The sequence below is a fragment of the Anabrus simplex genome, chromosome 3 (genome assembly GCF_040414725.1).
Source record: "Anabrus simplex isolate iqAnaSimp1 chromosome 3, ASM4041472v1, whole genome shotgun sequence".
NCBI lineage: Eukaryota > Metazoa > Arthropoda > Insecta > Orthoptera > Tettigoniidae > Anabrus > Anabrus simplex.
The window spans coordinates 58548035-58563691 of NC_090267.1; the positions used below are offsets into that span (position 1 = coordinate 58548035).

At 40.9% G+C, this 15657-nt stretch overlaps 1 protein-coding gene across 1 annotated transcript in view; it reads right to left on the reverse strand.

Moving 5' to 3' along the window:
* CysRS-m (cysteine--tRNA ligase-like protein, mitochondrial) overlaps positions 1–15657 on the reverse strand; it is a 101996-nt gene that overhangs the window by 43489 nt on the left and 42850 nt on the right. The window contains exons 4-5 of the mRNA XM_067144094.2: positions 11589–11722; positions 2538–2669 (exon numbers count right to left, since the gene is read on the reverse strand). Of these exons, the coding sequence (XP_067000195.2) occupies positions 2538–2669; positions 11589–11722 (266 nt within the window). The remainder of the gene's footprint in view (positions 1–2537; positions 2670–11588; positions 11723–15657) is intronic.

The following is a 15657-nucleotide window of genomic DNA, read 5'->3' on the forward strand; positions in this document are numbered from 1 at the left end:
CGAATGAGTAAATTTATAATTTATAATGTCCAATAACGGACCATTATATCTTCATGATTGGACAGATGCGAAGCTTTCATCATATAAAGTGGTATTTATGCAGAAGAGAATGAGGTTTTATGGTTGTTATAACATATTATACAGTATTAAATAAACAATTTATATGCCATAATACCATGTTTATGTGAATAATCCCCGCACCCTAATTTTAGGAGGGCTCATTTTGAAAAAAATTAAATGAACTAAAATTCCTTCCATCGAAAGAGTAACATAGGTATTAACAAACATTTCATATCACTCCGCGAGGTCCACGTGTTCTTTATGCAAATATAAACATGTTAATTTACGGATATAGCTGCTTTGCCTGAGATGATAAAAATACATTATCACTGCTATAAAATGCCATGAAAATTAGCAAGTAGGCCCACTTACGTGACAGGTATTTCATTAACCTGGACTTACAATAGGTTCGATTCCCTGTAGATCGGAAGATTCGTTGTCTCTTGCATCACTAGAATCCTCTCCTAAATTACAAATTCATCACACTCCATGTGTAAAACACTTCTCACATGCAGTCTCTGGGACAGTAACAACTGGCGGTGGATAATTCTTTTTGTGCAATGTAAACAATCGAAACAGATACACCGGCGAACTCAGATGTTAGTTTTGTGATACAGTACAACAACGTTATTACGTGATTTCGAATTAACCGCCAACTTGTAATTCAGTAATGCCAACTCTTGCCGCATCACAAAATAATCTGATACCCATGCATGTAATTAACATTGATTCATAGTTTAAACCTTCCAAATGCCATGGGAAAAAAATCTATTTCCGAAATGTACCCAACAAGGTGCATTTACATTATTCAAATAATGCACTTGGATAACTCACTGGCAAACATAACCTCATACAATGAAAGGAAAAAAAGAAGCACGATTCAAAGACTAGGACAAATTAGCTGGCTCCCGTGTGCAAGTGTTTCATTTTTTTTTTTGGTTTGCCGGGCTGAGTGGCTCAGACGGTTAAGGCGCTGGCCTTCTGACCCCAACTTGGCAGGTTCGATCCTGGCTCAGTCCGGTGGTATTTGAAGGTGCTCAAATACGTCAGCCTCGTGTCGGTAGATTTACTGGCACGTAAAAGAACTCCTGCGGGACTAAATTCCGGCACCTCGGCGTCTCCGAAAACCGTAAAAGAGTAGTTAGTGGGACGTAAAACAAATAACATTATTATTATTATTATTATTATTTTTTGGTTTATTGTACTGTTTGCATTTTTAGATGCCCTGTACCAGCATGGAAAGTGCCCGACGCCCTTAAAACATCGTGGCTTACGGTATCAAACTTTCCTATGATGAAGGGAGGAAGTCTTTCGCTTCCGTCTGCATTCACTAAGTTTTACAATATTTAAAAAAAAAAAGTATCAAAACGGTGGAAGAATTTTAAGTATTGTAAAACTTAGTGATTAAATTTTGATATGGAAAATGAAGTTGATTACTTGCAATCCGTCTGCATTGTAATACAATACAGTGAACCCATCTCCTTTAAAACTACAAGTCCGTCTGGGCTTGGCAGTAGTCAAAAGAAGGAGTTTCATCGCAATATTTCATTGACAATATTGTTCAGTACGTATAAATTAATTATAATTATGAGCCATGCTTTTTCGCCTACTGTCGGCATCGCCAGTCTTCGCAGATTCTGCTTCTCCGCACACTGCCAGCTATGTAATATCATGGCGTTCCTTAAAACGCCAAATACAAAAGAATATACAATTTCACTTGAACTTCGCAACTATGAAACACACTATAGACGCACCAAAGTGAGTGAAAGTGCGGAAAGCTACCCCTGCACGTACCGGAAGACGCGTTCTATCGTGAAGCAGGGACATTTTGAATTTAAATTACTCAGTAAAATACTATTTTTTTAAATGTAAAGGCAGTTTATAACTGAAAGTCTGAATAGTTTTCCATTTAAATATGGCTTATGGGGACAGTTTTATTCCATCTGCAGTTACACAAAGCATAACTGTACACCCAATATCGAAAACTAGGCGAGCCAGAAGTGTGTTGCAAACACTGACGCAAATAAAATCCGCACCCCAATTTCGTGCCTCATTAAAAATAAATATGCGGGCATTATTCGCGTAAATACGGTATTATGTAATCATATTCATTGATCATTCATTTTAGATGGTGTTAGCCCGGCTAACACGGCAAACATAATCCCGATGTGCTCGGTATGTACCAAATGATGTTGATGGTTGCTCTATTAACCTTGATACCATGCTCAACATGATCAGGAACTTCCTTGAAAATTTGTTCAAAGTACAAGTTGACAGGCATGGAGAAAGTATGCAGCCTTGCCTCAATCCTCATCTTATACAACTAGCTTTGATATACTATCATCAACATACACAGATTCTGTTCCCTGTAAAGATGTCTAATTATTCTAAAACATTTTCAGTCAACTTTGGTGTTTCATAAAGCACTGATCATTATGACTTCCTTACCTTAAAAAAATTAACAGTGAGCTACTTACCATTTCTGTAACGTGACAGAAGACAGAACATGCGGAATTCATGTGCTGAGCAAGATTGAAGGAAGTCCCCAATACTAATGGTATTCTTCAAGGATTTGGACATTTTCACATCACCTTTTACATGTAGATGACCTGTGAACAAGAATAATATATTACTAGATAGACCTCATGGTGATAATGTACGGCTCAATAGCTAAGTGGTTAGCGTGCTGGCCTCTGGTCACAGGAGTCCCGGGTTCGATTCCCGGCAAGGTCAGGAATTTAAACCATAACTGGTTAATTTCGCTGGCACAGGGGCTGGGTGTATGTGTCGTCTTCATCATTATTTCATCCTCATCACGACACGCAGGTCGCCTATGGGAGTCAAATCAAAAGACCTGCATCTGGCGAGCCGAACTTGTCCTCGGACACTCCCAGCACTAAAAGCCTTACCCATTCCATTCCATGGTGATGATGGCACAGGAAAGGGCTAGGAATGGGAAGGAAGCGGTCATGGCCTTAATTACAGTACAGCCCTAGCATTTTCCTGGTGTGAAAATGGGAAAACATGGAAAATCATCTTCAGGGCTGCTGACAGTGGGGTTCGAACCCACCGTCTCCCGAATGCAAGCTCACAGCTGCGTGACCCTAACCGCATGGCCACTTGCTTGGTCATCAGAAACTTCTGTGATATTACTCCACATAATTTGTAAATACAGTAGTGTGGAACTCTACAACAGCCTGAAAAATGTTGATGATCGCGTCCTTAGGGATACTGCTTTGATTTAGGACATGTATCATCGTCCAACAACTTAAGTCTGAAATGGATCTGTAATTTCCGAAAGCTTCCGAAAGCATCACTGATCAGCGTTCAGCCAACAGCTGTTCAAAATTTGTCATCAATGTTTGTGGGTTACTGTAGTCACGTCCTAGTTCGTGAACCATGGGCAACGGCTGAGTGGCCTAGTAAGTGGTCCTGAGAGTCGGGATACCAGTTGCTATGGAATGGGAGTGGGCATCTCGGACATATTCTGAGTCATGGCCCTCCTTGTGCTCAGGCGGCTAGGACTATACAATCCACCGGTGGTCCATAACCTGTTAGAGGAGAGATCCTCACTTGGACTATGTGCAAGTAGGGCAGCATCCTGCTTCATGAATCGACCGAGCTCAGAACATTTTAAGCAAGCCTCGGACCTATGGGAGTAACGGAGTCCTACTCCCATTTGACAGGCGAGGGACTCCTTGGAAACAACTTGGCGAACGAAATGGAATTCGATGGGGAGCTATCAATATTAATGGGGCTTATGGAAGAAAGAAAGTAGAACTGGCTGAGTCAGCAAAGAGGATGCATCTGGATGTCCTAGGAGTAAGTGATATTCGGGTAAGGGGAGATAACGAGGAAGAGATAGGAGATTATAAAGTGTACTTGACGGGTGTTAGAAAGGGAAGGGCAGAGTCTGGGGTAGGGCTCTTTATCAGGAATACCATTGCACGGAACATAGTTTCTGTTAGACACGTAAATGAGCAAATGATGTGGGTAGATTTGTCAGTTGGAGGAATTAGGACTAGAATTGTGTCCGTATATTCACCATGTGAGGGTGCAGATGAGGATGAAGTTGACAAGTTTTAAGAAGCATTGAGTGACATCGTAGTCAGGGTAAACAGCAAGGATAGAATAGTGCTAATGGGCGATTTCAATGCGAGAGTTGGGAATAGAACTGAAGGATACGAAAGGGTGATTGGTAAATGTGGGGAAGATATGGAAGCTAATGGGAATGGGAAGCGTTTGCTGGACTTCTGTGCTAGTATGGGTTTAGCTGTTACGAATACATTCTTCAAGCATAAGGCTATTCACCGCTACACATGGGAGGCTAGGGGTACCAGATCCATAATAGACTATATATTAACAGACTTCGAATTCAGGAAATCTGTTAGGAATGTACGAGTTTTCCGGGGATTTTTCGATGATACAGACCACTATCTGATCTGTAGTGAACTAAGTATCTCTAGGCCTAAGGTAGAGAAAGTGAAATCTGTCTGCAAACAAATAAGGGTAAAAAATCTCCAGGACGAGGAAATTAGACGGAAGTACATGGATATGATTAGTGAGAAGTTTCGAACAGTAGACATTAAGCAGGTTCAGGATATAGAAAGTGAATGGGCGGCATACAGGGATGCTGTAGTAGAAACAGCAAGGGAATGCCTAGGAACAACTGTGTGTAAAGATGAGAAAAGGCGAACATCTTGGTGGAATGATGAAGTGAGAGCAGCTTGTAAACGTAAAAAGAAGGCTTATCAGAAATGGCTCCAAACAAGGGCCGAGGCAGATAGGGAGTTGTATGTAGATGAAAGAAACAGAGCGAAACAAATAATTGTTGAATCCAAAAAGAAGTCATGGGAAGATTTTGGTAACAACCTGGAAAGGCTAGGTCAAGCAGCAGGGAAACCTTTCTGGACAGTAATAAAGAATCTTAGGAAGGGAGGGAAAAAGGAAATGAACAGTGTTTTGAGTAATACAGGTGAACTCATAATAGATCCCAGGGAATCACTGGAGAGGTGGAGGGAATATTTTGAACATCTTCTCAATGTAAAAGGAAATCATCCTGGTGGTGTTGTGAACAGCGAAGCTCAAGGGGAGGAGGAAAATGATGTTGGTGAAATTATGCTTGAGGAAGTGGAAAGGATGGTAAATAAACTCCATTGTCATAAGGCAGCAGGAATAGATGAAATTAGACCTGAAATGGTGAAGTATAGTGGGAAGGCAGGGATGAAATGGCTTCATAGAGTAGTAAAATTAGCGTGGAGTGTTGGTAAGGTACCTTCAGATTGGGAAAAAGCAGTAATTGCCCCTATCTATAAGCAAGGGAACAGGAAGGATTGCAACAACTATCGAGGTATCTCACTGATTAGTATACCAGGCAAAGTATTCACTGGCATCTTGGAAGGGAGGGTGCGATCAGTCGTTGAAAGGAAGTTGGATGAAAACCAGTGTGGTTTCAGACCACAGAGAGGCTGTCAGGATCAGATTTTCAGTATGCGCCAGGCAATTGAAAAATGCTACGAGAGGAATAGGCAGTTGTGTTTATGTTTCGTAGATCTAGTGAAAGCATATGACAGGGTACCGAGGGAAAAGATGTTCGCCATACTGGGGGACTGTTGAATTAAAGGCAGATTATTAAAAGCAATCAAAGGCATTTACGTTGACAATTGGGCTTCAGTGAGAATTGATGGCAGAATGAGTTCTTGGTTCAGGATACTTACAGGGGTTAGACAAGGCTGTAATCTTTCACCTTTGCTGTTTGTAGTTTACATGGATCACATGTAGTTTACTGAAAGGTATAAAATGGCAGGGAGGGATTCAATTAGGTGGAAATGTAGTAAGCAGTCTGGCCTATGCTGACGACTTGGTCTTAATGGCAGATTGTGCCGAAAGCCTACAGTCTAATATCGTGGAACTTGAAAATAGGTGCAATGAGTATGGTATGAAAATTAGCCTCTCGAAGACTAAATTGATGTCAGTAGGTAAGAAACTCAACAGAATTGAATGTCAGATTGGTGATACAAAGCTAGAACAGGTCGATAATTTCAAGTATTTAGGTTGTGTGTTCTCCCAAGATGGTAATATAGTAAGTGAGGTTGAATCAAGGTGCCGTAAAGCTAATGCAGTGAGCTCGCAGCTGCGATCGACTGTATTCTGTAAGAAGGAAGTCAGCTCCCAGACGAAACTATCTTTACATCGGTCTGTTTTCAGACCAACTTTGCTTTACGGGAGCGAAAGCTGGGTGGACTCAGGATATCTTATTCATAAGTTAGAAGTAACAGACATGAAAGTAGCAAGAATGATTGCTGGTACAAACAGGTGGGAACAATGGCAGGAGGGCACTCGGAATGAGAAAATAAAGGCTAATTTAGGAATTAACTCGATGGATGAAGCTGTACGCATAAACCGGCTTTGGTGGTGGGGTCATGTGAGGCGAATGGAGGAGGGTAGGTTACCTAGGAGAATAATGGACTCTGCTATGGAGGGTAAGAGAAGTAGAGGTAGACCAAGACGACGATGGTTAGACTCGGTTTCTAACGATTTAAAGATAAGAGGTATAGAACTAAATGAGGCCACAACACTAGTTGCAAATCGAGGATTGTGGCGACGTTTAATAAATTCACAGAGGCTTGCTGACTGAACGCTGAAATGCATAACAGTCTATAATGATAATGTATGTATGTATGTATGTATTATTACTGTACTTGACAGAATGTTGAAGCCAGACTTGCCTTGGACTACTGTATGCTGTATGCAGATGATGTTGTCTTAACTGGCGAGTGCTGAGAAGAAGTAGGGACAGCAGAAAGATGGCACTGGAATCAAATGATCTTTGAACCAGTTGAAAGAATAGAGTACATATGGTATACAGGGTCTCTTATATAAATCCAGACTGAACGCACAGTGTTTGTACTCTGGGCTATGGCAGTTGCAGTATGGGAGGCGCGCGCATAGTTGTTGACAGCAGCCTGCACGTGCTGGACCTGAATCTCAGCTTTTAACATCTTGAGAGAATTATCACTCCAACACCGTACTTTCGTATGTAAAGTTCTGGTTTCATCTTAATGGTCATGTGAAATGAAATGGCGTATGGCTTTCAGTGCTGGGAGTGTCCGAAGACAAGTTCGGCTCGCCGGATGCAGGTCTTTTGATTTGACTCCCGTAGGTGACCTGCGCATCGTGATGAGGATGAAATGATGATGAAGACGACACATACACCCAGCCCCCGTGCCGCTGAAATTAACCAATTAAGGTTAAAATTCCCGACCCTGCCGGGAATCGAACCCAGGATCCCTGTGACCAAAGGCCAGCACACTAACCATTAAGCCATGGAGCCGGACAATGGTCATGTGAACAGTCATAACTCTCGATATTGATCTGCAGAAAATCCTAATAGTGTTTATGAAGTCCCTCATTATGACAGGAAGATTGGTATTTGGTGTGCTGTTAATGCAGGACAAATATTGGGCCTATTCGTTTTCGAGACGAAAATAAATGCAAAGAGGTACCAAGATGACATTTTGACACCGTTCTTCCATCAGTTAATGGAAGAATAAAAATGGCATGGGTGGTTTCAACAAGATTCAGCCCCTGTTCATACAGCAGAAGATTCCCTTCTTACAATCTTGGGAGTGTTTTTAGACAGAGTGATCAGTGCTAGTCTATTTCCCCCTCATTCTCCAGATCTAAGAGTGTGCGATTTTTACTTGTGGGGTAAACTGAAAGAAAAAGTATATTGAACAAATCCTCACACATTGGAGGAACTGAAAGAAAATATTACGAATGAAATCAGTATCATTACAGTGGCAGAACTCACTTGCATCAGCCAGAATGTGGTTATCAGATACAGTGCCTGTATAACGCAGGAAGGACGACACCTCCAGCATCTTTTATAAGGTATGATTGTATACACGCTCAAAGCAGGGTGGCCGCGCGCGACATTAGTTCGGCTGAGGCAGTTGCCGTAGCGCAGAGTACAAACACTGTGCGTTCGGTCTTAGTTTATAAGAGAGACCCTGTAAGTTAGTGGGTCACATACAAGCTGGACCATGGCAAATCATTAGTAATGACAAAGAAATTTAAGTATCTAGGACCTGTCATCACCACTAAAGTCACATCAGATGTGACATTCATCTATGTTGGCTGGATGATATGGTGTGTGTGTGCTATCTGGAGTCATGTGTTACAGAGAGAGATGGTTAAATTGATGGGCAAAGTTCACAGAACTTTCAATACTATCATACTATCCTGCTCTCTGTATGGCTCTGAACAAGATAAAGGAAACGTGATCCACAAAAATGTTAACAATTTCAACAGGGACATGGGCTATCAATTAAGTAATATGTGGTTACAAGCCATTAAGGATTTACATAGGTAGTTTTCTTCCCTGTCCTTTCACTACTGTTATTTTGTTTTCGTGTTTTCCAAATTCGTACTCTCCGTATCACTAGATGGTATGCTCTAGGCTATGTGCCACGGGTCATATTTTCATAACCTGTATACACACACGTTACTGCATTATTCTTACTCCTTTTCAATCCTGTGTCTTCAACCTCGTTGTGTACATCCTTCTCTAAACTCCCACTGTCGGGCTCTCAACCATTTTTCTAGTTTTCCTTTTACATACTTTTATTTCCATCTTCAGCTCTATTCTATTCTTCTAGTTGCTATTTTGCTTTATGTCGCACTCACACAGATAGGTTTTATGGCAACGATGGGATAGAAAAGGGCTAGGATTCGGAAGGAAGCGGCCGTGGCTGGTGTGAAAATGGGAAACCACAGAAAACCATCTTCAGGGCTGCCGACAGTGGGAATACTTGCCCAGTATTCTATTCTTCCAACCTGTCAATCTTTTGTAGCACATTTTTATTTCTTCTACCATATTCGTCCCTGATTCGTCTGATGAATTTGCTGTTTACTTCACATGCACATTCAATGGAACAAGAAACATCTTATCTGGAGCTAAGATGGTATCACCTACCACTCTGAAGGCTAGTGCACAGTGAGTCAGCCATCTAGTGACGAACGAGAGTACCACTTAGATCATTTTTTTTTTTTGCTAGTTGCTTTACGTCGCACCGACACAGATAGGTCTTATGGCGATGATGGGATAGGAAAGGCCTAGGAGTTGGAAGGAAGTGACCGTGGCCTTAATTAAGGTACAGCCCCAGCATTTGCCTGGTGTGAAAATGGGAAACCACGGAAAACCATCTTCAGGGCTGCCGACAGTGGGGCTCGAACCCACGATCTCCCGGATGCAAGCTCACAGCCGCGTGCCTCTATGCGTACGGCCAACTTGCCCGGTTTACTTAGACCAACGGTAAAGCATTCTTAAATTCAAACTTCTATTATTAGAGATGTCTTGCTCGTGAACAGATGAGATTTTGTTCTGAAAGCGCGGAGCAAAGTTCTCTGCGAAATGTAAAGAAGTTCCCCTTATTTCTGACACGGCAAAAGCCCAAAAGCTTATCACGTCTAAAATTATGGACCGTGAAAGTGTCAATCTAAATTATCCATAAATGCTCATGAAGGAGATGCTAATGATGTGATGGTATCACAAAATTACAGTCTCAGGACGAGGCATGCCAAGAGTGCCTTATTTAAAAGCACATATATGGCCAGGAAAGAAGAAGAAATTCAACTTGTGATCCCAAGTTTGTTGGTAAAAATCTTGGCATTACATGTCATGGTTGTTGATGGGTTAAAGGTCTCTGGATGTGTACTTTGCATCAGCTAACAAAATTCTCAGCTTGGTTGAGTTCTGCTCAGCTGTCACATGACAGTACGAATGGAACATCAAATCTTACAAGGATACCTAAAAATCTTGCCACATATAAAGCAGTGTCCTGTGGTGGGCAGGAATCTGTGACAAAACTACATTTCATAAAACTGCATCATTCCCATCAGAGAAAAGGCAGGCTAATATGGCTGATCAGTCAAGATTGTGGTGGGCAGTTTATGTCTGGAGCCATATTTGCCAGGCGGGCAGAATGGAATAATAATGATGATGATGATGATAATAATAATGTAATTATTATAATGGTATATGGCCACCGGGAGGCATGCTCAGCATTTAGCCACGGAGCTGGGCAATGGAATTATGGAAGAATTAGTTGAAAAACTGATTGCAAAAGTGCAGGAGTACTGTACATGTTTTTATATTATAGAGATCACCCAGACTTCAAGAACACAAACTCTATAAAATAAAATAAAATAAAAAGCTACAACAAGGAAAGCAATGAGGGAAAATGTTTTAAGAAACATTCTCCCCGTGATTGAAGTTCTATCCTGAGACAAAGAGATTAACTAAACCAATTTCCCTTTTCATTGATTTTGTGTGCCTACCGCCGTCTTTTCCTTCTACTATACAGTCCTATAAGAAGACTAAGTACTTCCTCATTAGAAATGGATATCACGAATTGAACTGGTGAAAAATAACTGACACTAGACCGCTCCACTGCTGTGTGTGCTGTCCCAGATTGCAGCCCATCGCAGTCTCTCCCTCGATGGGCTACCTGCCACGGGAGAAAGCTCTCTGTGTGGCCAGACCTTAAATGCCACCATTCCCAGTTCAACCTGGCAGGAGACCACACAGATATTACTAACTACTGCTCCTGTTACTGCTACACAAATAATCCCTATGACAAATGTAACATCTAACATCATACAGGCCTGAGTGTGGCATAAGATTACATTCACTTGGCAGTGCCGTTAGGCACGTGCAGCTGCGAGCTTGCATTTGGGAGACAGTGGGTTTGAACCCGACTGTCGGCAGCCCTGAAGATGGTTTTCTGTGATTTCCCATTTTCACACCAGGCAAATACTGGGGCTGTACCTTAATTAAGGCCACGGACGTTTCCTTCTTACCCTAGCACTTTTCTATCCCATCATTGCCATAAGACCTATCTGTGTCGGTGTGACGTAAAGCATCTTGGAAAAAAAGAAAAACCTACACTCACCTATCAGTCTCCCTATCTTCAAAGTTCCAGAAGTTAAAGATTATTACACCAAAACACAGACGGTACAATGAAAGAGTTCAGCTACAAGTCAAATTACTGAACTGGGATTTATAGCTTCTAAGAAGGAATACAGTATAAGCTTAACAAGCTTGAATACTATTTACATATGCTTCTAGAATACTGTGCAAAAAATTGATAGCATATGAGCAAGTAGTTCCTTCATAATGACTTCAGTATAATTTTTTAAAAATCAATTAAATATATTATTTTAAGTATGATTTATCATCTAGTCAATACTTATAAAAATGTACTCGAAATTTTCAAAATAATAAAAGTTAAAAATTTGGCATAAATTTTCACACAGAACTGACTGGCAGATGATTTTTAACTTTTAAATATTAAATAGTCAATAATGACAAATATGGTCCTGCATACAAACAGCTTTGAAATACAATTCTATAAATAAATATAAAGCTTACAGTCCAAAAGAACAGGCATCACGGTAACACAGGTTTATAAGACACAAGGCTGATGATTGTTACATGAAGCATTGTAGGAATGTTGGTACTGTACCTGAATGTAGCCAGTAGTTAACCCACTGATCTACACCATAATGGGCACAGCTCTGACACTCTTCATTCTCATGATGAGGGAACAGAAGATCAATACCACCCGAGTGTAGGTCAACGTTTGGTCCAAAAAACATACTGAAAGAATTCAACAAAGCACTTTCCATTAATTACAAACTGAACTTGTGACAAAAAATACTCTGCACGCAGCTAACAAAGTTATTGCAAAATAGCAACAACAACAACAACAACAACAAGAAACACAACAAAAAAATAACTCAAAATACAACACAACAACACAGTAGTAAAAACCAGAATGCCTATATGCGAGTGAATGTCTAGTACTAAATTACAAGCTGAATAAATTAAATACTGGAAAGAAGAATTAGGTATACGGAAAATACTTGGTCTGCTAAGAACTACAGAACTCTGGAAATCAGGAAGTAATGATGAAATATATTGGAACAGAGAAAACATAATAGAAACAATACTGAAGAGGCGATTGGAATTTCCTGGACATTTATACAGATCTTCGAATATTTTTGGAACAAGAAGTCAACAGAAACCTGAATTCATGAAGTAAAGAAAGATTTGGAAACAAACAAATAGAAGAAGAAGCAACAGAGAAAGAGAGATTTTTGAAAAGAAAGTGTTAAAAATGGAAAGATTCCAAAGTTGGAAGGAAAAGTAAACAGGCTCAAAATTGTCCGAGGAGAGGAAAAGGAGACGTAGTGAGAAGATGAAGGAGAATTGGAGGGAGAAGAATGAACATCGAGGGATGAAGCATTGAAATTAGCATGTAGTCCCTAGAAGACAATGACAGAGAAATAATAATAATCGTGGTTTCCCATTTTCACACCAGGCAACTGGGGCTGTACCATAATTAAAGCCACGGACACTTCCTTCCCACTCCTAGTCCTTTCCTATCCCATTGTCACCATAAAACCTGTGTCAGTGTGACGTAAAGCCAACTGTAAGATAATAAAAATAATACCTTTATACCTAAGTCAGAATCACAAAAATCTTTGGAGGAAAAAACCACAGAGATTGTTCTGTATTAAACATAAAAGCTAAAGGTTGTTAAAAGTCTGCAAGGAAAATTTTCAAGAAAATCACTGTGGTACTAAAAATTCTTTATGCAAATGTGTCCTTTTATTGGTGATAATGATGATGGTGATATAGATTACTAGTGCAAAAGAAGCTTTTTGGTCTAATAACTCAGTTCTCCAGACAAAATACTGATCAAGGAGATGTAGAAAAGAACCAGAGTGATTGATGTGATTCAGCATATAGGCACATTCAGGTGGAAATGGAAATGGCATGCCGAGGGACAGGATGAAAACTGATGGATAAACTTTTTTTTTTGCTATTTGCTTTACATTCCACCGACACAGGTAGGTCTTATGGTGACGATGGGATAGGAAAGGCCTAGGAATGGGAAGGAAGCAGCCGTAGCCTACACTAAGCATTTGCCTGCTGTAAAAATGGGAAACCACGGAAAACCATCTTCAGGGCTGCCAACAGTGGGGTTCGAACCCACTATCTTCTGGATGCAAGCTCACAGCTGGACACCCCTAACCGCACGGCCAACTCGCCTGGTAAACAAAATGTTGAAATGACAACCCAAGCCATCAAAACACAGACTGCAGCTGCAGAGATCTGACGACATCTGAAATATAGGAGGGAATAAATGGCTTCATACTGCAACAATCTGCCTACATTCAGGAGTGGATGACAACAAGCTATAAGATGAAGAAAAACGCACCAACTTTAAGTACAAGAAGAATCTGTTTTATGTTGCACTAACACAGTTAGGTGTTATGGCAATGATGGGATAAGAAAGATCTACGAACGGGAAACCACGGAAAACCATCTTCAGGGCTGCCAACAGTGGGGTTCGAACCCACTATCTCCTGGATGCAAGCTCACAGCTGGACACCCCTAACCGCACGGCCAACTCGCCTGGTAAACAAAATGTTGAAATGACAACCCAAGCCATCAAAACACAGACTGCAGCTGCAGAGATCTGACGACATCTGAAATATAGGAGGGAATAAATGGCTTCATACTGCAACAATCTGCCTACATTCAGGAGTGGATGACAACAAGCTATAAGATGAAGAAAAACGCACCAACTTTAAGTACAAGAAGAATCTGTTTTATGTTGCACTAACACAGTTAGGTGTTATGGCAATGATGGGATAAGAAAGATCTACGAACGGGAAGGAAGCAGCCATGACCTAAATTAATTGCCTGGTGTGAAAATGGGAAACCACAGAAAACCATCTTTACGGCTGCCAACAGTGGGATTTAAATCAACTATCTCCCAAATGCAAGCTGATAGCTTCGTGTCCCAAACCACGCGGCCACTCACTTGGTCTTTAAGTAAAATAAACTATGGATATTTGAAAATATGAAAACAATATTATGCAAGAAAGAAGACAGTGAATAATCAAAGATTTCAGAAACAGCAATCTGTTCCAAAGATATATGATGTGATTCAGTTCGGGACTCAGCGTAGCCAATCTAATAAGTGAAAATTGTTCTCTGCATACCAATGCATAGTAGCCACAGGAACGTGGTATCAAGTATTGTCATCCTGAAAGTAACAAGATATTTTCTATGAAAATGCCACAATGTTGGGAGCATTTTATAGTTTAGAATTTTACAGTATTATTGTGAATTAATGCTCTCACAATCAAGTCTCACATTGTGGCCAGATACTGAATATGGATTTCATCACTGCAATCCAGGTTGTACCTTGACAGGAGTCCATTGCTCACTCATACAACGCTACCTTTTAACTTCAGTTTCAATACTTGGTCGACGTGAGAGTTCATCCTTGGCCTAAGATGGCTAGGCCAGCTTTCCAAGAGCAGAAGAATAGGTGGCCGATAAAGGCTGACCTTAGAAGGTGAACATACTGTATATTGAGATGAACCCGAAATTAAGAACAATCTTGAACAATCTAATGCTGACTTCAGTAGGGTAGAAAAACCTAATTTCTTGTTGAGCACTATAAACTCTTGACAGAATATATTAACCCAAGCAGGCATGGTACCTACATAGGTCTATTGGACTGAGAAAGTGTGAACCTCGACTTGTTACTCCAGAGAACTGATGTCCACTGCTTCAGTGTTCTCCCAGCTTTACTCATCTTTGTGATATGCAGCTTATAAGAATCACTGCTCTCCTGGTATACTGTACTGGTAGGGCCCTGTTTGTACTATTTCATTGGATAAAGATAAAGATACTGGCTTGAGAGTGGCCATTGCATGTGCCCAGTTTTTGACAATTTCCATTTCAGAGTTCTGTGATCTCTGTTGCTCAGAATTTTCAGCTGCCCGAAACGTCCATCATTAACAATATCAATATAAATGGTCCGTTATTGGACATTATAAATTTTCCAGCTAACTCATTCCTTGTTACCAGCATTTTGCCCCAGTGTGCCAAGTTGGGCTCATCAGTTGGTAAATAGCACACTCACCATGACGCATGACCAGTGCATACCATGAACGCCACTGTGTAGGCTACTTGCAGTGCCAATGCACTATGAGAGTCTTTGTCTCATTACCAAAAATTGATGCCTGCCTGGCCGTCAGATGATATAGATGTTTCACCATGTGGCACCTAGTAGCCTATGCAGTGGCCACTACGGTATGCACTGGCCATGTGTCTTGGTGGGTGTGCTATTTAGCAACTGATGAGCCCAACTTAGCACATTGGGGCGAAACGCTGGCAACAAGGAATGAGTTAGCTGGAAAATTTATAATGTCCAATAACGGACCATTTATATTGTTATCATAAATTTGCTCATTCGGGACAAATATTTCAGGTTCCCTATGGGAATCAACATTTGTATCATCTGATGGCCAGGCAGGCATCAATTTTTGGTAGTGAGACAAAGTCCAAGTAGCCTACGCAGTGGCCTTCACGGTATGCAATGGCCATGCGTCTTGGTGGGTGTGCTATTTAGCAACTGATGAGCCCAACTTAGCACACTGGGGCAAAACACTGGCAACAATGAATGAGTTAGCTGGATAATTTATAATGTCCAATAACGGACCATTTAT